The sequence below is a fragment of the Eublepharis macularius genome, chromosome 14 (assembly GCF_028583425.1).
Source record: "Eublepharis macularius isolate TG4126 chromosome 14, MPM_Emac_v1.0, whole genome shotgun sequence".
NCBI lineage: Eukaryota > Metazoa > Chordata > Lepidosauria > Squamata > Eublepharidae > Eublepharis > Eublepharis macularius.
In genome coordinates, this window is record NC_072803.1 from 36,944,105 (window position 1) to 36,966,667 (window position 22,563).

At 44.2% G+C, this 22,563-nt stretch overlaps 1 protein-coding gene across 1 annotated transcript in view; it reads left to right on the forward strand.

Moving 5' to 3' along the window:
* Nucleotides 1-22,380, forward strand: part of ANTXR1 (ANTXR cell adhesion molecule 1) — a 168,795-nt gene extending 146,415 nt beyond the window's left edge. The window contains exon 18 of the mRNA XM_054998427.1: nt 16,319-22,380. Coding sequence (XP_054854402.1) covers nt 16,319-16,591 — 273 coding nt within the window. The 3' untranslated portion in view covers nt 16,592-22,380. The remainder of the gene's footprint in view (nt 1-16,318) is intronic.
* Nucleotides 22,381-22,563: the final 183 nt, after the last annotated feature.

The window sequence follows — 22,563 nt, forward strand, 5'->3', positions numbered from 1 at the left end:
CTTCCTTTTTCAGAAGCTTAGCTATGCTGATTCTTCCACTGTAGGGCTCATTTCTGTGTATGCTTAATAATTCTACCTTTTATAATGGTGGTGGAGAGTGCCCTCAAGTCAGAGTTGACTTATGGTGACCCCTGGTGGGGATTTCATGGCAAGAGACTAAAAGAAGTGATTTGCCATTGCTCGTCTCTGCAACCCTGGTTTTCATTGGAGGCCTCCCATCCAATTACTAACCAAGGCCGACCCTGCTTAGCTTCATCTAACGAGATCAAGCTCACCTAGGCTATCCAGGTCAGAGCATCTTTAATAATAGTTTCCACCAATTTACTGGGAAAGGACATTAAGTTAACCAGACTCTTCCTGGATTAGCTCTGAACTTTTTTTAATGGTGTTACATTTGCTGCCTTCCAATCTTTGGTAAGGGAAGCCACTTTTCATGACATGTTTCATTGCTACCTCTGTCATCTTTTATAAATCCTTTCACCCTTTTATTACGTAAAGGCTCCACTGCTTCCATTAGTTTCCTGCTTCTGATATTTTTTTTTTAAATCCTCTTGTTCATCTTGGCAATATGTTCTTCATACGCCCTTTTGATTTCATTTTTATCATCAGTTTAAATTTGTTTTTCTAAAAATGGTGCAGTTGCTTTATGACATTACGACAAAACTTATGAGAAAGCAGCTTTGTCTTTTATTGTTTATTTGGCTTTGCAAATTAAACTCACTGCCATCCTGTCAGGTCTGGTGATACTTTTCCTTCCTAGTCTGATATGCAATCTATCTGCACTTCAACTATTGTGGATTTGAAGCATCCTGACGGGGCTGGACCTTGTTTATCCTCCCTTCTTTTCATCTTCTTTGTGCAAGCTGTATTAGCGCCGACTCACTTTTTATCCTGGTGTGCCTGCGCAGGAGCACCAGGATAAAAACTGAGTTGTCACCAGTATGGCCTCTGGAGGGTGCCACCGCAGCAAGAAGCCCAGGCAAGCTGTCCCGTCCCGCCAGAGGGTGGCACTATGATGGGAAGCCCAGGTGAGCCATCGCTCCAGAAGATGCTGCCGCGACGGGAAGCTCGGGTGAGCTGGCCCGTCCCTTTGGAAGGCACCGCCACAGCGGGAAGGCCAGCATTCCTGAGCTCCATTTTCTAGGGCCTGTTTTTTTAAAAAAAAACGGGCTCTGTTGCTAGTGTTTTAGAAACGTCCTCTTTCAAAATCAGATATAATTATTTTTGGACTTCTGGGGCAATCTTCCATTCACTTAAGCATTGAATTTAAAAGCAATGTGATCACAGTTTCCAGTTTGTGCACAACATCCAGATCTTGCACCAAGTCCTGAGTATAACAGTCAGAAATAAGACAATGAGTATCTCCCCTCTAACTGGCACCATAAACAATGGCTTCAAGATACAATAATTCATGGTATCTGGGCATTTTGTTGTTTTCTTATGATCTCAACATATGCTGACCCAGTCAACACAAGGGTATTCACCATTCTATTCTGGTTACCTTTATTATGCTTTCTGTGTTTCAACATCTCCCTCACAGTTTTGTCTGCTTTCGAGCCTGGTATTTCCACACTTATTCTGTGGAACCATTCCAACTTAACTTATATCCAGGGACAACTGTTTCCTAGTGATTTTTCGTGTCCTACCAGGTTTCCGAAATTCCCAAATGGACATATCCATTGCAGCTGTTTAGTCTCATTAAATAGCTGTCATTTCCTGGCACCTTCTCACTGTCAATTGCTAACCCATCCCCATCCTCATCTAAATTATCCAGACCAGATAACCCTTGGGGATGAGCCATCCCCAACTAGATAGTTTCCAGTTCTGCCCTGGGAGTTTGTTAAAAGCTGCTTTGTGACTTCTTTGATACGAAATTCTGGGAATCTGGTTCCATTTCAGTTCAAGTGGAAACCATCTCTTTAGCACAAGGTTGCATTGTTCCAATATGTTGACCAGTGCTTACCAGATCTATGATTAGCAGTCTTTCTCTGTACAGTGTGGCCACAGGAACATTAGGTGCACATTTGATTTCATGGGAGGGGTCCTCCTGGAATCCAGAAAGCTGGGTCAGTGACCACATGAATGAAATGTGGATGTCAGAAAATGTCCCAGAATCCTCTATAGCACTGCAGTTAAGCTAATGGGGAAAGGTTTCCTTGGGGGAGAACATTTGTCTCAGAACCCTTGCTGAGAAGCAAACAGGCAGCCCAAGCTCTCTAAATTGAAGATGGGAGACCATTTGTAAAAAGCTCTGAAGACATTGAATCCAGAGTTTATTAATTCTGCTGTTTAAGATTTCAACTGGGAGGGAAAGCAAGAAGAATTTCATACACCCCAGTGATCCAAAATCAGAAAGAAAATCATGTCCCATAAGCATTTTCATTGGATTTTAATTGGGGTGATGTTTGAGTTCCAGTTCATCATACTTAAGATCCCAGTTGAGTTCTTTTTCAAGTATAACAGTCATAGGCGCATTTATTTCTGGCTGAGTTTCGCCTGGCTGCTCTCCCTCTTTTTTTTATTAAATACTTGGCCATAATTGCAGGAAAAAAATGTAATTGGAGTGAGAGTTTAAATGCTGCTTGAATTGCATTGCAGGAGCCAAGGCAAGGAGAGAGAGAGAGGGGGAGAGATCCAGGTAGTTAACTTGGCTTTTTGGCCAGGCAGAAAAGGAGAGACAAAAGTGAACAAGTAAAATCAAATTATTATTAAACAAGCCTGGGATAAATGGCAATTAGCCAATGTGCTCATCCTAACAAAAATTAAAGAAGAGTTGTGTGGCACATTAAAGACTAACACATTTATTATGGCATGAGCTGTCACAATTATTATGACAGTGGCCTGTTTAGTAAGGTCTCGGCTCATCTTTTCCACCCAATTTAGATTTGACCAATTTCTGACTCTGTCTCCAGCCCAGCCCTGTCTTTTGCTATTTCTGACTTTGAAAGTCTTTTTTCTTTTCTCTCCCCACTCCATTTTCCTACTTAGGTTGCTTTTTCTTCTATTTTTAGTTGGGCTTAGCTGCCTCCCCCAACCCCATGGACTGAAGCAGCAGCTAAATCAAGTACTAGTGAGCAATAATGTGGTCTCCCCCACTCCTCAAGTGGCTGGGGATGGGACAGGATCTGAACCAGAGATCAGCTCTACTTGATGACTGAATAAGGACTCTAAAGCTGCTGTGGTTGGGTGGTCCTGAAAATGCATTAGTATTGTATATGAAAAATTTAGGAAAGCCCTTCCACAGGGTGTTACCTGGGCCGTTTCCAGACGGCTGACCTGCACCTGGGACGTTGCGCCACATTTCGGATCATGCCGGGGAAAACGTGAAATACTGCGTTTTCTCACGTGAAATACTGCGTTTTCTCAATATTTCGCGTTTTCCCCAGCACGATCCGAAACGTGGCGCGATGTCCTGGGTGCAGGTCAGCCGTCTGGAAACAGCCCTGCTGTCTCTCTCTTTGGAGGAACAGTCACATCTGTAGCTCTGAGGAGGGAGATCAGCCAAGGAAGAGAGCTGTAGAACCACCCTCCTCTGGCCCTTGTGTTGTATTGTTCACCAGGCATTATGGCTTTGGCTAATGCAGCCTTTGGGACACAGAGTTTCTTATATGGCCTGGGTTCAGTTGTCCATTCTAGGGATGGCACTACTGTTCTACTTCCCAGCTGTTAAAAGATTGGCCGTTTCCACACATCTTACCTTTTGCCAGCACATCACGGAAGACAGCGTCTTCGCGCACAAAGTTGCACCGGGAAGACGCTGTCTTCTGTGATAACAGCGTCTTCCTGGTGTGATTTCGCACACGAAGATGCTGTCTTCTGCAATGTGCTGGCAAAAGGTAAGATGTGTGGAAACGGCCAGTGTATTCTTATCTGGGAAGGGGAAAACTTACCATAAATTCACGTTCCCCACTTCTCCAGAGAGAAGTCTCAGAACTCACTGGAGTATTTCGGCTTGGGCTGCACTGTACTCTTAGTCCCCGATGTCAGAAGTAAAGAGATCAGTCACAAGGCTGATCTCAATCATTGCCTCTGGGGGGCAGGAACCCGTCTCAAGTGTCTCTATACAATGTTTGGTTTTCAAGTTACCTCCATTTACTTTAGAATAGTGTTGTGTTATGGGGATTATATTTATATACTGTTGATTGGGGAGCCCCCCTCCCCATATTGGATGCTTTGGATGTGTTGAAGAATAGGAGGTTAGCATATAAGTCAGATTTCCTTTCAGATAATTTAGCTGCTCAACAGCAAGATCCAGGTCCAATAGCACCTTAAAGACCAACTTGGTTTCCAAGGTATGAGCTTTTTAGAGTCAAAGCTTACTTTGTCAGATACAAGGACCCCCGAAAGCTCATACACTGGAAATCTAGTTTTAAGTTGCTATTGGATCTTGCTCTTCAACTGCAGACCAACACGGCTGCCCACCTGAAATTATCTTTTGCTGTTCAGTTATCTGAAGGATAAGAGAGCCATGGCAAGAGAGCCATTTTACTTGACTCATAATGCTGAGGTGTTTGTCCCTGACTCAATTGACCTACTTTTGTGGGCAGTTTCTGGGCTCAGTGATCTCTGCCCATTGGAGAGACAGAATTTGATTTCACTCTTGAAAAATGATTTAGGAAAAGCGAAATTATGGGAGATTGGCATCCTGGCCTCTTTTAACACTGGGGTTAAGTCCAAGTTCTTGAGCTCCGGACCTTTGTGATATAGTGTTACTGCAAACTGTTTATCTTTAGGCACATGAAGCTCATGAGATATTTTATTAGTCTCATCAAAATTCTTTCTGTTCCCTTGAAATTCCTTAGGTGTTTTGCTGGAGCAGGAGCCTCCAAATTCACTTTGACAATTTGCTTTGGGCAAAATTTGGCGGCAGCTTTTCATTGTTTCCCCCCTTGATAGGAGACAGCTGATCATCATCAGCCTTGCACGACAGCCTAGCTGATATTCTCAGAGCAGGGCCTGCTTTTCTCCATTGAGTGCTTGAGGCATAGGCAGATGTTTTTAAATAGCCACAAGGAATGATGTCATTGGCTGGCTAGCAAGTTGGCTCGAAAGAGTGTTGGGTTGGGCTTTTTGAAGAAGAACAACAGGCCTGTGTATCCCCCTCTCCAGCACTACAAACTCCAGTGCCTTTATCATTTTCTGAGTTGAGGATGGGATGGAGAGGGGGGGGGGGGAAGAGATGGGATGTCTTCCTTTCTGATTTAGTATGTATGCGTTTGTGACCTGCCATCTGTTGGAATGCAGAGAAGCAGTCAAATTCAGTTGTATAAAATCAGACAGATATCAAATAAGACAGCTGCCTGCCAGGGGACAATGAATCAAGCAATTAAGTAAATTCAAATATGTGTTTTGATTTCCAGCAGTACTCCAGCTTAAGCTTATTTGATCCATTAGGAGGAGGATGAAGTGGAAACAGCCATTTTGGTATAGCGATGCGATGCTAGGTGAGGCCCTGAAAGGCCTCCTGAGCAACATCTGCCCTACCAGGGCCTTTCCCCTGCAACCTGCTCAGCCCCACACTACTGCCATGTGGCAGTGCTCCCTTTTCCATTGAAGTTGAAAGGTGGTGCTCTAGCCATACTGAAGAATAGGAGTTTAGTGTAAGACAGATTTCCTTCCTCCCCAGACGATTCTCTCCGTGGCATGGCAAGGGAAGCATTTTACCTTAACTGGAAGTGGTGAGGTATTTGTGACTGCCTTGACAGAACTTCTTTGTAGGCAGTCTCTGGGCTTGATGGTCTGTGCCCTTTGGAGACAAAGAATCTGATTTCACTCTTGAGAAATGATCTAGGGAAAGCATAACCAAGAAAGACTGCACTTTGGCCTCTGCCCTTCTAATGCTGGCCTTAATTCAAAGTTCTTGATCCCATTCAGAAAAAGAAGAGCTTTTTCTGGGAGAAGGCCAAGACCAGTTGTAATAGCAGCCACTGAGATCTCAGTCTGGAGCTACAAAAAAGCAGAGACGGCTCCTCTCCTAACCCAGAATTTGAATCAATGACTTGAAACGGGTTTTTACTGTCAGTTTGGTGACCTAGTTAGCATTGGTACACATGTGGTAGTGTGGTTCATGTCAACAAGGAGAAAGGAGGGACCATTCCAGAGAGAGGAGAAAGGAGGAAGGTAGTGGAGCATGTGTGTTCTTAAGGCTTTATTCAAGAGGGCTGCCATGATCTCTGCATAGTTCAGAGAATAGCAGACAAGATATCCAAAACCCTTGAAAGCAGCTGCTCTATATGCTGATTCCAGTTCCCCCTATAGCACAGCAAAGAGCTCATTCTCCAGTGGTCCTAGGAGTGGGGCAGTCCTTACATTTGAGATATAGCTCCTCCTCTCCGAAGGCAGGGTCAGTCAGCTGATTTTGATCCCGGAGGGGAGGGGCTTGTCCCTGGAATCACCAGTCTTTCTGGCCCTGCCATCCGAGCAGGACATCTTCAGTAACGCTCTGCAGAGCACAGCGATCCCAGTGAAGAAGAAACTGCCAGAGATGAGCCGGGCGTGGCGGCACATACCTGTAATCCCAGTACTCAGGGAGGCTGAGGCCACAGGCAGTACGGAGCTCGCAGGGGAAAGAAAGGCCATGCCGCCTACCCCACCCCCATTTCGCTCAGAGCATTGACGAGCATTAGCGCCGATGGCCCTAGGTTGCTCCTAGGTTCCATGGCCACAACCGCAAAACTCCACCGAGGTTCCGCACCTTCAAGTTGGGAGGACGCCCCCCAGACAGACAGAGGGTGCGGTGTTTGAATCCGTGGTAGCCTGTTGTAGAGACCGATATTATCAGTAACTCCCTCAGGCTTGGAGGGAGCAGCCTCCAGCAGCAGCAGAGGACCTGCTCCAACCCCGACAGCCCTTTTTTTATATATAATTTTTTTTTATTTTTAATTTCGAACATAGAAAACTACAAAAAACTACAGAAATATAAAGGAAAAAAGGGGACTGGGGAAAAGGGAAGAGCAACATATAAACAGAAAACACACACTACCTCTACATGTCTTGTATTCCCTTCATACTGCAATTTTTCTTTAAAGTTGATTTTCTAATATGCTATCAGATTGGTAGATCTTATAAAATACAGACTACATTCAGGATCAGGTCTTCTCCCCCCCCCCCCCCGCCCTGCGTCTCGGTCTCAGTTCTCTCTGTGCAGCTACAATAGCTGCGCTCGTTCCCTCCTCCCCCCCACTCTCCCCTTCAGACTTTGAACTTTCTTCTTGCTGAAACTCCTGATGGTTAAACAAAAAGTCCCTCAGCTGTACTTCCGATGTTATCTTGTAGGTTTGATCCTTGTATCTGAACCAGATGCCATCCAGAAACAACCATTTGTATTTTACTTCACATTTCCTCAGGAAAGCCGCAAGTCTTTTATATTTAAATCTTCTTTTACGAGCCAAAAATGGAACATCCTTCAATATCTTAACCTTATTGCCCAGATAGTCCAAGTCCACATTATACGAATTATATAAGATGGTGTCCCGAGTCTTCTTAGATGAAAAGTCAATAATAATCTCGCGAGGCAGCTGACGCTTCATTGCATATTTTGAAGATGTCCGACGGACTTCCAGAATATCGCTTTTTAACTCTTCTTTAGTTGCCTTAGCGAATGACGCCAAAAGTTCCGACACCAAATCTTTTAAATTTTCACTTTGCTCCTCTTTTACATTCTGAAGACGCAGTACCCTTTGGGCACGGTCCACTTGTAATCCTATTATTTGATTCTCCAAAAGCTTTACTTCTCTATTTGTTGCTTTCATGAGTGCTGCATTTTCGCATGCAGACTGCTCTGCTCCAGACGCTGTTTCTTTAATGGTTTTCACTTCGCTTTCCACTGAATCAACCTTTTGCCCCATTTCATTTAACTTCGCTACAAAGGGCTGCATAGCTTCAAAGACCGCTCGTCTGACCATCTCTTCCAGGGTTTCCCCCTTCCCCTGTAACATCGCCATCACCGATTTAGTCATCGCAGGGCTCTGCTTTTTTGTCGCCATCTTAGGGGGGGGGGCGCCAGCTAAGTTCCGAAACTCCGTGAAGGGGAAGAAATCCGAGCCTTCTTAGCTTCAACTCCCACCAATCCTTCGCATACGCTTAGAAATCAGAAGGGATTCGCTTACTTACAGGTTTTCACCTTAAATCTGCTTATTGCCGTTCTCCATGGCCCGGCGGCACGCGATGTGCTGCACAAGTCTGCTGGCCTCCATTGGAGCAAACGGGCAATTTACCCCCTGCATTGCTTTCAGGGGGTTCTTCCCGCCGCGCTCCGGACCCTGACCCCCTCACTGGGAGTCCTGGGGGTTAACCCTCGCAGGTCAACCGCCTGATCAGGCTGCTCGGACATTTCCTCCCGGACCTGTGGAGAGGAGCGTCCAACATGGCCGGGAAAACGAAAACGAATCCCAACCCCGACAGCCCTAACTGAACCGCAGTACGACTGATCCTGCGGGAAATGGGGGCCGCGAAAGGAAGGAGGGAGGAGAAAAGAGTAGCAGAAGCCTCAGAGCCAGCTCGTCCTAAATAAAAGGGGGCCCTCCTTTGTTTTTCTTTCATTTCAGCCAGGATTTGTGAGGTGCACTTTCACTTTCTCCTTTTGGCGGGAAAACTTCTGTTGGCAGAATGTCAGCAAAGACAGGCCTAACCACCTCACAGGCCTCTAAAAGTGCAGGCCTGCAGCCTAGACTTTCCAAACTCCCAGGCCTCAGCCCCTCCGGGGCCTCTCAACAGGCCAGTGAAAGAGAAAAGCCCAAGGGGCCTGAACCCATCAGGCAAGAATGCCTGGAAAATTTTCTGCTGGTGGTATGTCCGCAAAGGCAGGCCTAGCCTCCTTCCATGCCTCAGAGAGTGCAAGCCTGCAGCCTAAACTTGCCCAACTCCCAGGCCTTGGCTAGTGAAAGGGAGAAGGTCTGGGGTTTGCATACACCAGGCAAGGAAGCCTGAAATGAGTTGCTGTAATGTTGTGGTTAAGTGCTGAGCCATGAATCATTACCCTGCTGGTTCGAGTCCCATAATTACTTGAACTCGGTGGCTGACCTTGGGTAAAAGTCTCAATTACCTAGCGGTTCTGGGGGAATAATGATGATTCTGACCTTATCACAGCCCCTGACTGTGATATCACAGTCCTGGCAAGCTAGATCTCATCAGATCTCAGTACCTCAGCAAGGTTGGTCTTGGTTAAAATTGGATGGGAGACCTCCAAAAAAAACCAGTGTGTCAGAGGCAACTATGACTGGATGACATTTTCCACCACTAAGGGGAAAGAAATTACATGCCCCCTATTTACATAGTCGCAGCCATAGTTAGTATTGAACAAACGAACTGGCATGGCCCAGGATGGAAATAAGGAATTCAAAGAGGTCCTGAAGGCACACCAATAAATAGTCTAGCGGCTAGACTCTCAGATGGGCAAGAGAGGCATTCCAGTATGGGGGTCTGATTCCAGATAGGTAAAGGGGTGCCCCCTCCCCAGATTAAAGAGGCAGCAAGGGCCATTGAGAGCACATATCTCAGTTAAGGCTTCAACCTGAGGACCCTGAGCTATCAGCTTTCTCCCTCAGCCAAGAAGAAAGGGGAGCTGTTAAAAGAAGGGAAAATTCCCTATCAGGTCTTCCTCAGGAGCCGTATCCTAGAAAGCTCCCTAAGGTGACGAGGATCCTGGAGTCTTCTCCGTTAAGGACTAAGGGGTTGGAGAGAATCCTCCCTAGAATCAGGAATAATCCCATCAGGGATTCCCTTCCAGTAGTCCCTCATACTTGTAGAAGTCTAAGAGGGAAACTGGCAAAACTAACTACTCTTATTTCCTTTCCCCCCCAAGTCTTAAACATTAGTTCCAGGGGTTACTGAGATGATCAAGCTGCCATTGGTGGATGATCTGGTAACCAGCCTGCCATCTAATCCTGTGCTGCCCGTTGACAAGGACGGACTACCTAAGATTTCATCATCAAATGGTTTGAACTGGCTATACACAGAAAATTGGAAGTTTCTGCTACATCCTTCAGAGCATTGGTGACAGCGCCACTCCTTCCTAGAGTCACATTCTCTCGGGTCTCAGACCTGGCTGCAGTGAGCAGTAAACCCCTGCCAAAGAGCAAAACTAAGAAAATAGCCCTGGCAATATGCTATGCTGTGGTCAACAAGGACCATGGTTTTCAGGTAACCAGGTACAACACTTAGCTTAGAAATAGGAACGTGGACCATTTGCCCCAAAGCCAAAGTAACCATGGTTCCTTTCAAAGATATCAACCTGTCTGGAGAAACTCTAAATAAAGGAAAGCAGACCAAATATCAAGAGGAGGGTAGTACCTTCTACCTCAACAAATCTGATCAGAATACTAAAGGGCCAAAGAAGAGAATTCAAATGTGTCTACACCAAGGCAGCAGGCGCGATGGTGTTTGGAGGATGCTTACAATGTTTGGCAAACTCTTGGCAACTAATAATAAGAAACAGGTGGGTGTTGGATACTGTATCAGTGGAATTCAGTTCTGTGCCACCTGGTCCCTTTTCCCCTAGATCCAAAGGAATTTGTTTAAATAAAATAGATGCCTAGGAACAAGTAGGTCGGAATGGAAAGGCTAAAATTTGTCATGACTGCCATTCAGAAGGGAGATTGTCTGGCTTCCATCGATCTCTCAGAGGTACTTCCAACATTGGGCCCTTTCCTTTGAGCTGAAAATGCCACCTATGGCGTTGATCTGAATCCTAGTATCACTGATAGCATGGCTAGGCCACGGAGCGTGGCTCCTTTCCCATATCCAAACGACATCTGGATCTGTGCACTTCAGAACTACCTGTTGCCATACCATGGGGCGCTGGATCACAAGAGGTTCAAAGTAGTTGAATTGCCAGAGATCCTCAAACGGGAAAACAACCAGTGGCTGTATCTCATTCAGTCCCAAGATGGTGTCCCACTCAAGGAACCAGAGAGAACAGTGATGACCATGGACGTGTCTTTGGGGATGGGGATCCCACACCCAAGGAAGAATGGCATAGTTCTGAAGGACAAATGATCGACAGGGTTAACCTTTTGGAACTCGGGGCCATCAGACATGGTATGGTGGAATCTCAGAATCTTCCTGCAGGTCACTATATGTTTATACAGTGGACAACTCTGAGGTGGACTGGCTAAGCCAGAAAGTGATGAACCAAGCAGAATGGATGCTATCCAGAGAGATTCCCCAACTGGTCTACCACAGTTTTCAACAAGGCGCACGGAGAAGAAACCCTCAAACCATAGGGATAGATGATGTGAGCAGCAAGCTGCCTTCACACGTCCTGTATGTCTTCCACAGTACAGCTGTTGCACAGAGCTGTTCAGAAGATCACACAGCAAAGTGCAGAAGTGATGCTAATAGCAACCTTCAGGTTCAGAAAGACATGGTCTCAAAACCTGAAAAATCTTTCAAGCATGGACCCCTGGCACCTCCACTGCAGGAGGGCCCATTGATGCAGGGATCAACACAGCACCCCTGACCAGCTCTGACAAGCCTCATAATATGGAGGTTGAACACAAACAGCTAATAAGGTTCAACTAAACAGAAGGCGTGATTGGTACTATGCTAGCCTCCAGGAAGAGTTCCACAGAGTCTATAAAAATTCCTGCCAAGTTCCCAGAAGGGTGCATGGATAGAGTCATGTAATCTTTTGGGGCTAATTACGGAGTTACTATCCTTTCTTCAAGTGGGGTTGAAGAAAAGTCTTAATACCAACACCCTTAGACAACAGGAAGTGACCACCCTTAGACAACAGGAAGTGACCATCCCAACAATTAGGGGTTCTAGGAAGGGACATTCCCTTATATATCACCTTCATGGCAATGGATTCTAAAAGGGGACCTCATTGTAGAATCTTCCAAGGATTCGCTGGTTTTTCCCCACGGGAAATCTTAATCTGGTATTGAGAGCATTATACAAAAGATGCCTTGAGCCTATGACCTCATGTCCCCTAAAGGAACTGACATTTAAAGCCATCCTTCAGATGAGAATAAAATCAGCTAGACAAGTGTCAGAATGGCAGGCACTAGCAGTAGATAGAGAGCCATGCCCTTTCCTCCAAGATGGTAGAGCAAATTATGAACAAAAACAACTTTCTTCCAAAGGTGAACTTCATGTTTTCATAGGACAGGAGAGATAGTACTTCCCTCTTAATCTAATCCAAAGCATGGGATGAAAATAAATAAATAAATCTCAGTACCTTGATATATGTAGAGATGTGAGATTCCACTTGGACAGGACTGAACAGTGTTTCAGAAGTCTGGGACGCTAGTTGTGTGTTTGCAGGAGGTCCTTCTTGGGACCCAGAGTGTCCTTTTCTTGACTAAGTAGGTAAAACAGAGGGTACATAATTCTGGCATGTCAAGCCAGAGGTCTGGAGATGCCCATAGATGTCAGGGCGCACTCACTAAGGGAAACAGTGACACAGGCAGCCTATAATCCTTTACTTGTTAGAAACAATCGATAAGGTGGTCACATGGAAATCAGTATATTCTCTCCTCAAGAAAGATAGGATAGATAAGTTGTCTTCCCCAGAGACAACCTTTAGCAGGAGGGTACTACTACACACCCTCTAGGCCTGGAAGACGGACAACCCACCCTGGGATACTCTGCTCTTGTATGTCCCAAAAGTAAGGACTGCCCCACTCCTAGGACCACTGGAGAATGGAAGATTTGTATTCACTTACCGTGAAGCTTCCTTTCTCGGTGGTCTAGGAGTAGGACAGTCCTGCCCACTTGAGTATCTTGCGGGGTGGCTTCTAGGATTGGATGAAGAGTTAGGACGATAGTCTTCCTCCCAGAGGATTCAAGGGAGGGATCTTTCTATTTAAAAAAATGAGGGGAGTTATTATTTTCCCTTCTGGTATCATGATGGAGAGTCAGGGCTTGGGAACAGACTGGTGATTCTATGGACAGGCCCCTCCCCTCTGGGATCAAAATCAGCTGACTGACCCTGCCTTCAGAGAGGAGGAGCTATATCCCAAAAGTAAGGACTGCCCCACTGCTGGACCACCGAGAAAGGAAGCTTCACGGTAAGTGAATACAAATCTTCCATTCCATGGTCCTGAAGACACAGCAGAAAGGGGTTAGCTCCCCAACCAAGGAGCGAATCCTACACATTTTAATGGGACATAAAGCAGGGCCAGCCTGGTAGGCTTAACTACAGGTAAGGAGTTTCATAGCCCCAGGGGCAATGCAAAGACACCAGGCGTCACTTTAGCAGGCATTTTCTCAATGGTGCTGGAACTGTACAATTTCTCCATTAAAAGGAAAAACAAAACTACCCCCCATCCATACCACAGAGGCATGCCTCGAATGTGAATTTAGCAAAGTTATAAGTCCCTGGTAATTTTTTAGTTTCGAATCTACAAGCAGGGAAACTGGAAGGACTCGTAGGGGGGCATCCATTTCCCCCATATCTCCTTTTCGCCTCTTGTTAGCAGTCCCCATAGCCTCTTACCTTCTACTTCCTTCTCTCTCTCTCTCCCACCCTCCAACCAAACCACTGTTATTCACTCCCACAGTCTTCAGCTTTTTCTCTTTCCCTCCCCTGGAAGCCTCTCCCCTTTTCTTCTCTCTCACCTGTCTAACTCCCCCTTTCTGTTCTTCCTCTTCAGCTTCTTTTTTCCCCTTCTTTCCTCCCCTGTAAACTTTTACCTTTTTCACTCTTCTCTCCACCTGTGATTGACAAAAACCGAAACTTGAAGACTAAGCAATATTGTTGTAGCTGCCCAGCAAGTTCTCTCAGAATATTCAGAGATTACAGAATGTACTCTCAGACCGATGACAGACGTTGCTTCTATTATTTTGTTTCAATCACCAATGTATTTTTTATTTTTGCTTTTTATTTTTGCTTTTTATTTCTTTGATTTGTAAGCAAATTCCTTCTGTCTGCCTCTAGCCCCAGTGTGTGGATTTTTTGACCCTGTACTTAAGGACCAGTTTTAGAGGAAATATCAACCAACTGCTGTGTAACCTAGCGTTCTTTTATAGATGAGCAAAGATTCTGGCAGTGTCTTAGGATCAAATTATTAAATTCAACCACATTCTGAATTTCCCCCCACTAAAGTTACCATGAAAATTATTCCTAAATGCCTTTTACCCTGTTCTTTCAATGCTTATAAGCACAAAAGAGATCATAAGCCAGGGTGTGAGCACCAATTTGCACTGCTCCACAGTTCTCTTGTGTTCCATCATGGAAATCAGATCCAGATTTTTAACATGTGGGAGAGGAGAAAGAATGCTTCGATCCCCATGGGTTTTAAGACTGCTTCCAACACTGCACCTGTCTTTGTGGGAAGAGGCAGCAAAATAGAACTAAAGTTTAATCCTGAAAAGAGTATATTATTTTTTAATAAATATTAATAATGTAGCACCATCAGCGTTTACACTGCCAAACCTGCCCCTCAAAGGTTCCTGGATCAATAATCTTATAGTCTAAATTTCTATAACTGAAAGACAGCCGAGGAAGACATAAAGGATGCAAATGTAGTTCTCTGGATTTCCCCAATCTTTGATTTTGCTTGTCCATTAGGCACCAGGGTGGCCTGAGTGGGCCTGTTTTTAACCAGACCAGGCAACCAGATTTACAACCATGTTTTTGTGCAGTTTATTTAGGGGGAGGGGTGTGTCTGGGGACTGAGAGAGTAAGAGAATTCATGTTCTGTAGGGTTCAGCCTAGTTGATTAAACACAACTTAGTTGATTAAAAAAAACTCTGGACAGAAAATGCCTATGATTATCAGGCAAATTCATTCATTTGTAGTCCACCTTTCTCACAGAGACGCAAGTTTTTTTTTTTAAACTTCACACATAACTTGCCTTTCTCAGTGAAGGCAGATTGCAAGATATTTTTAAAAATGCAATCAGACAACATAAGACATCCCATTAACGAAGCAACAGGGCTGTGATTTCAAAATTAGGAGACAATGGAAATAAAAAAGTCTAATAAAATAATATTTGATTTATATACCGTCCTTCAGGATGACTTAACACCCACTCAGAGCGGTTTACAAAGTATGCCATTATTATCCCCACAACAACAATCACCCTGTGAGGTGGGTGGGGCTGAGAGAGTTCCCTAGAAGCTGTGACTGACCCAAGGTCACCCAGCTGGTTTCAAGTGGAGGAGTGAGGAATCAAACTCGGTTCTCCAGATTAGAGTCCTGCTGCTCTTAACCACTACACCAAACTGGCTCTCATAATATAAACAGAACAGAAATAACTGTAATCCTATTTACTATTCTGTATTTACTGAACCTTACAAAAGCTGTGAATGTCAGCCCTTGGGGTTGCCAGCTCTGGGTTGAGAAATTCCTGGAGATTTCTCAGGTGTGGAGCCTGGGGAGGGCAGGGCTTGAGGAAGGGAGAGACCTCAGCTAGGTGTGATGCTATAGATTCTGCCTGCCGAGGTAACTATTTTCTCCAGGGGTACTGATCTCTGTCACCTGGAGATTAGTTGTAATTCTGGGAGATCTCCAGCTACAACCAGGAGGTTGGAAACCCTACCAAGCATCCATTTAGAAAAGGTACCCACCCATTTCTTGCTCTATTCCGTATATAAGAGGATACCTGCTATGATGGTGTGCTTTTAAAAAATTGATCTTCCACTAAGAATTGCAATGGTTTGAGCACAAAAATCACTTAACAGCCAAACTTAGCCTGCTGAGAGTTTTCTCCTCGTTTTACAGGTGGAGAGTTGAGGTGGGGGGGAGCATGCTCAAGGTCATTCTCTGAGTTTCTGCTTGGTTGGAAATGGAACCCCACCCACCTAACTTCTCTGGTTAGTGCAGACTATGAAGGCACTAAGAAAACATTTGGGGAAGATGACTTGCTTGTGAAGACAGACGCTATCTGATTCCATCCGTCTGGCTCTGTTTATAGCAAATATGCCAAGAGACACCATATTCAGAACATTTTGTAGGGCCATAAAATGTGACTTTATTGGAAAGTGTCCCTGTATGTGTTTGCATTCTATTAAGAAATGAACTAACTCAGAATTCTGTACCTAGAAAGCTGTGAACTGAATACCAATATGCATATTAATCCCCTCTGTTTGGCATTAATTCTTCTAGTCCTGGCAGAGAGGCACAGAAAGCTCTGTGACGTACCACGCCCCTGGAGATCTTATTCAGCCATCCTCCAAGCACTGAGTGCCCACACTCTTCCAAGTGCCTTTTTAAACCATGAGGGCTTTATAAACTTGTTTTAAATTGAAAGCTTAGATTGTCAACAAGCTGAATTTGCATTTTTCCTGCAGTTGCGTAGAATTGTAGCCTACATACAGCTCTGTCTTTGTGAAGCCCTGTTGAGTGATCTCTCTTTTTTTGCTTCTCTTTCAGGGTCGTTGCATTAATTTCACCAGAGTGAAGACTTCTCAGGCTCCGCCAAAATATCCACTCAACAATGCATATCATCCTCCATCTCCACCCCCCGCCCCCATCTATAACCCTCCACCCCCTGCCCCGATCTACACCCCACCACCACCTAGCACACCAACACCACCCACTCCATCCCCACCTTCCACCCTCCCACCACTCCCACCACCTCCTCATGCTCCACCCCCCAATCGGGCTCCACCGCCTTCACGGCCCCCACCTCGTCCTTCTTTCTAAAGAGCAAACCCATCTCTCCCAGAAGCATTTCTCAAGCCATTTTCAGCAATACTGTACCAATTCTGTTACAGGAGGGGCTCTAACATTCTGGGTGACAAGATAAACAAGCCACTTTTAAATGTTCTTTTTAAAAACCCTAATGCATCAGTCAACTGAAATGCTGAAATCACTTGTGTTGACTTCAAAAGGAAACCCTGCCATTCACTCCCCCCTCCACCCCCAAAAGGCCAAATCCTTTGGGTGAAGATTGGCAGGGAATGACATTACTGAAAACCACCAATAGCCCCTGCGCATATCACAACGGGTCAGTTCCCAGTCTTCATGTTCCTGCTGAGAATGGATTATTCCTGACGAATGGCAGGAACCTCAGGATGAAACCCCAGCTATAAGGACACCAGTTCCAGTAGCTAAAATGAGCCCATTCCCATGAGTCATATCAATATTGCTGGAGTCTTCCATCGCACAGAAGGGATTTGCGTGCGAGGCTGGATTTGATACGTTGCTGCAAGGAAAATGGTCGACGTAATGAAATGTTGACTGATTTAAAGGAAGAGAAAGGGAAGGATCGGTAGAATGGGAGATTTTTTGGTGCTTCATCCTTCAAAGAAGGTGAAACGAATTTAAAAGCCATTCTTCACAATATTCTCAGTTGCCAGAAGACGAAATGAGGCAGAAGGACAAAGCATCTTGTCAAGTGGCGTCAGTTGGTATCCAGGGCAGGATGGTCCTGCCCACACAGCAGGCAGTGAATGAAAATTTCTGAAATCATTTCCAGGACACCTGAAGGCACTCCAAGAGCATGAAACCACAACCACTGCAGATTGAATAGGCCTAACAGAGCTCCCCAGATATATTTAAATACCCTCTTAAAATTGTATGGTGGTTTGGGGCCTGCAAAAAACACAGACCAGTAAGGTGGAGGAAAGAACAGAAAGATGAGCTTAGTGTGTGCTATATACATGTGGGCATAGGGTGGGACTGTTGCAGGGTCAGTTTGACTTGACTTTTGAAAGTCCCTCCAGTAGTTCTGCGCAAACAATCTTACAACCATTGTTTGTATGTTGATGTCAACAAAAGTAGCCTTTTTCAGTGGATTTGAACATACTGAACTGATCTCATGAATGGTGCAGTATGTGTCTAGAATGAGAATGAATTTTCTAGGGCCTGTTGAGTTGCAGTACAAAATGTGTGTTCAGACAGAATTTCGAGGGTGAAAGCGAGTGTTAAAAATTGGAGAAGTGGGAAAATGAATCGCAAATCGAAGTGCCAGTGAAAGGCAAAGGTTGTTGTTGGACCACTCAGTTCAGTATATGAGCACATCATCTGAAACAAGCAGCATGCCTCAACTTCAGTATGGATGTGGGACTCTGGTCTCGCCGTCTTCCTGTGCTATCTAGGTTTCTGCTTCCCTTTCCTAGCAAAGGAATAATTTAGACAGCTATGAGGTGCCTGGTGTCTTCTTGAACCGCTCGTGCAAGTCAGCTCCATCCTGTTGTGTATTATTTATACAGGTTGGAAAGGCTCATAAGATTACTTTTGGAGAGGTCTGCCAAAATCTATATCCATCATGTAGCAAGTGTGCATGACTTGGTAACCTCAGGCAGGAAGCATGCAGACACAACACAGTGTGTCAGTTTCATGGGGAGGCGGGACTCTTCATAGCCATGCATGCAAAAGGGCAGTTAGTGAATGCCACATCTCAGCTGTATCACTTAATTTCACTATGAACAGGCAAGACAGTACCCTCAGCATCCCAAGAGATGCACAGGTTGCATTTCACCCTTTGCTCTTTATTTATGAGAAGTAACTCTGATTGCCAGCCCCATTTCTGCACAAATGTCTGAAAACATGCTTCTGTAACACGTGTCAGAAATCACCTAGGACAGTTGAATTGTTTAAGGCCATACTTCTAAGTCCCTGGTATGATTGTTAGGATCAGTTGTACCAAAGCAGGCACCTCCAGTTTTTAAGCCCTTTGTATCTAGAGATCTGTTTAATGTCTTTTCATAGAATAGGTAAAAACATTAAATGATATTGGGATGACTAATTTTTTTAAAAAATAACAGAGGACCTGATCCAGCCCAAGTGAAGTGCTTCCAAATAAATCTGAATGTTCACATTCAGAACCCTTTTCTATCAACAGGACATAAGTATTTCATTTTGGCTGACTCAAGACCCAATTTTTCATCCTTTTTGGGCACAGAAGTTCTGAGCAACACCTGAAGTGGGGCACAATTTTTCTGCAAACAGTTCAGCAGGTTGGTGATAATTGTGGCCATAAGGTGCTATGAGTTTTGCATAGGTAAAGATCGTTTCAGTGCTCTGAGAGGTCAAGAAGTGCACAGGCTGCAGAAAGTGTAGTCAGACAAAGCACTCATGTTTCCACTTTCCAGTGTTGACTCTCCCAATAATGGAGCTTTAGCATCTATCCTAAAGACCTGTGGGTGGAATGTAGACAGTTTCTCAAGGGCAGAGGTGTGACTCTCAGTTGGATTTTTAACAGAATTTGATCCATACAGTGTCCACCAGTGGCTATTAGCCAAAGAATGGCTAGAGGGAACTTCAGTATTTGGAAGTAGACTTCTGGATACCAGGAGCAAACAACAGGACTGCTGTCATGTTCACAACTTTTTTGTGTCATCCCAGAGACAGCTACTTGGTTGCCTTTGGAAACAGAAGTCTCAATAGCTCCTAGCCCTTACCTGAGAGGGCAGTTCTCATGTTCTTAGTTGGTTTCCTGCTGTGCTGTATTCTTGTGCAAAACCAACCTATGATAATCATCATAAGGTTCAAACTTAAGCCTTGGCCCAAAGTCTTGAGTGAGCCCTCCCCCTCTTTCCTGTAGCACCAGCAGATATCCTGAGCAGAGGGCTTTCTTCTGCTTCCTCCAGTAACTTTAAAGCATAAATCCTTATGGTAGTAATAGTAAGCTCATCCCATATAGTATTTTTCCAAGGAGAGAAAATCAAGAGATCAAAGCCAAGTAGACCAACCTCCTGTAAAAAGATTCTCTCCTTTTTATGGAGATCCTTGTTAATACATGCCTAATAACCGGCATGGAGGTCAATTACCATTGACCCTACAACAACAGCTGCTTTATCTGCTGGCAGTACAAAGCAGTCTCTTGAAAGAGCAAAGCCATCAACCCATATGCTGCCCTTGTTGCATGCCTCTCCAGAGAGACCCACTGGTTTTGGTTTACAGGTTGCAGTCAGTTCAGTCAGAAGGCTACTTTGTCATTAACAGGGAAGCTCTGACAAAAGATTTGGCTGCATGCCAGTTAACACTGACTGGACACCACCTAGCTGAGTATCTTGGTTAAAGATGAAGAGCCCAATCCACCTGGATGGTCTCCTGTGCAAACCCTATTGAGGTGAACAGTTGTACTTTGGTGCAGCTTCTGGTTACTGCAACAGGGCTTGAGCTGGAAAATGTCCTGGTAGATTTTGCCTAGAAAGTATAAAATGGGGATTAGTGTCATGAAGGTGTTTTAGATTTGGTTTTACTCTTACAGATCCTTAAAACTGCTCAAAAGTTCAGAACAAAAGTGTTTTTTTTTAAATGCCAAGATGATACTTTTTGTATTAAATGAACAGAACAAATCCAGAGGGGAAAGTGTATTCTACTGCCTCTGTTTTTATTGAAATGGAATTTTGTTTTCCCAGTTCTGAATTCTAAACTTTAAAATATGAGGGGAAGGGAAGGGAGGGGGCTAAAAATATACACCAGGTATTACTTTTTAAGTACACTAAAATTCTCTGCACATGACTCAAAAGCAAAATTCCAAATCTGTGGTGTATATATTATTGCATGCTTGCCATATTTTAAGTGGAAGCATTTCCTATCCAGTGTGGATAAAAGATCTTTTTTTTCCAAGTTGTAGTAAATTATTATAAAGCCAGTGATATTTCATGGCATGTTATTGTATCAAGCTGTGCTTGTTTTTTTATTTTTCTTCATGTTTTTATTGCTTTTATTAATGTATGAACATTTCCTGTTATTGACGAGTACCTCCTTTATGGACCATTAATTGAACTCACAAGGATTCTTGGGGATGACTTCCACTTGAGCTGTTGAGAGAGGCTCTAAACAGTAGGGGAATGTTTACATGAAGGAGAAATTAGTTCAGTGGGCCCAATCCACCAAGTACTACAATTGCATGAACTTCATTCATTTGGCAATGCGGTAAGATTAGGCAGAGACAGACCAAATGACTCCAAGAGACACAATCCACCAGAAAGCTGTCCTGCCTAAGCCCCACTGCAAGAGCTTCATAGTTCAACTGTGTGGCTCCCATTCATTCTGGTAGGACTAACTCAAAACTTCCTGGTGGATTGTGTATATGTGAAGGTGCTGTTTGGATTTTCTGCCACAGGCATCAACCCTTCTCAGGCTGGCCCTGGTAGGGACTGCGCCTTAAAATTCACAAGTGACAAAGGATGTTTTAAGGGAATGTAGAAGTGAAGCCCATCCAGGGAACACTTACTTATGGCTGGACCACCCTTTTTACAACATATAGTCATCAGATTTCAAAAGCTCAAGGCACTTAGATTTGATGAGGGGTATTTTATGAAACTTTGAAGCAATTTGACATTAGTTAGCATGGTAGTAATGTAATTGCTTGGTCTGCCAATGATATATGCTTCTTCAAATGCCAGTATCCTTTAGCTATAGCTGCAAGAATTCTGTTGGCTGTAAAGCACTTCCTAACAGCTTGGATCAGTCTAGGTCAGTGGGTACTTTTGGGGTTAAGTATTGAGGTTTAAGAACCACCCATGGAGTGAGTAGCGGAGCACACACTGAGAGGGCCTTTCAGGGGGAAAAACTAATGTGAACTGTAGCCTACTAAATGGACTGGAGGCATCGGATGTTGCAGTGCTGTTGATGCTAAGTGGGTGCTGAGCCTGTACCACAATGGGAGACCACAGTAAGGACTGTAGAAGCTGTTCTTTCAAAAGGAAGAGGAGGCAGCAAATGCCATACACACCTGGCTGAGGGTATAGAGAAATGCATGTTTAAGTGGAGTTTCTGCCCAATTTTACTGAACCAGAGGCAAGCCCAAGACATTTTGATGTCTGCAAGAGAAAAATCATCAAAACTTAAAAAGTGGTGACCTTGGCTGGATGGGGCCCATACTCTAATTTTAATAGATCTCTGAGACAATTAATGTTAAGTAAAAGTGAGGTTGAACTGGCTGGCATACTATATACAGACATATAGGACTGTATATATGTATCTTCTGTTACTATAAAACCCTAGGAGCTCATTGAAAATATTCCAAATCTAGCAATTTCTAATCAAGAGTTCCTTTAAAGATCACAAAGAAAAGCAACGAAAATAAAGGGCGTCGCCTCTTTTTCAAATTTTCTAGGGAAAAATACATTTTTTGTTTAGTTTGTGTGTTCCGACTACTTCTTAGAACTAAATATCAGAACAGTTGAGCAACTCTTGAAACAGTTATGGTGGGCCTCCTGGCTCACACACTTGTTAGTCCTAGCAGCTCTAAGGGACAGTGGTTAACCACACGTCACATTTTAGAGACTGGCTGATCTGGATTTCTTGTTGGTCACGGCAAAGAAGAGATGGGAATGTAGCACCTGATGGAGAAGATGCAAGTAAGGAAATAAAGTTTTTCTGTGGTGGATCTGGCTACCTCTGGGAGATGAGCAACTGATAATTCAGGCAGCAGAAAATTGTTATTCTGTGCGCAGTTGACTTGTTTGCATGTGTCATTTTTAGATACAGTCATTACTCTGCCAATTTTGATGTTATTAAATACCTACTTTGAACTCTGTTTCTGAGTATTTTCTTTACAAAACAGGGAACCAGAAGCTATGCAACAACAATGCCGAAATGGTGAACTCCAACACTGATTGGATAAGCTTTGATATAATGGTTTTTAATTGCTTAATCATTCAAAAAGAGTTTGCAGACTAATTTCTGTGAGGGAAGGGGAAATTGTCAGTTTGGCT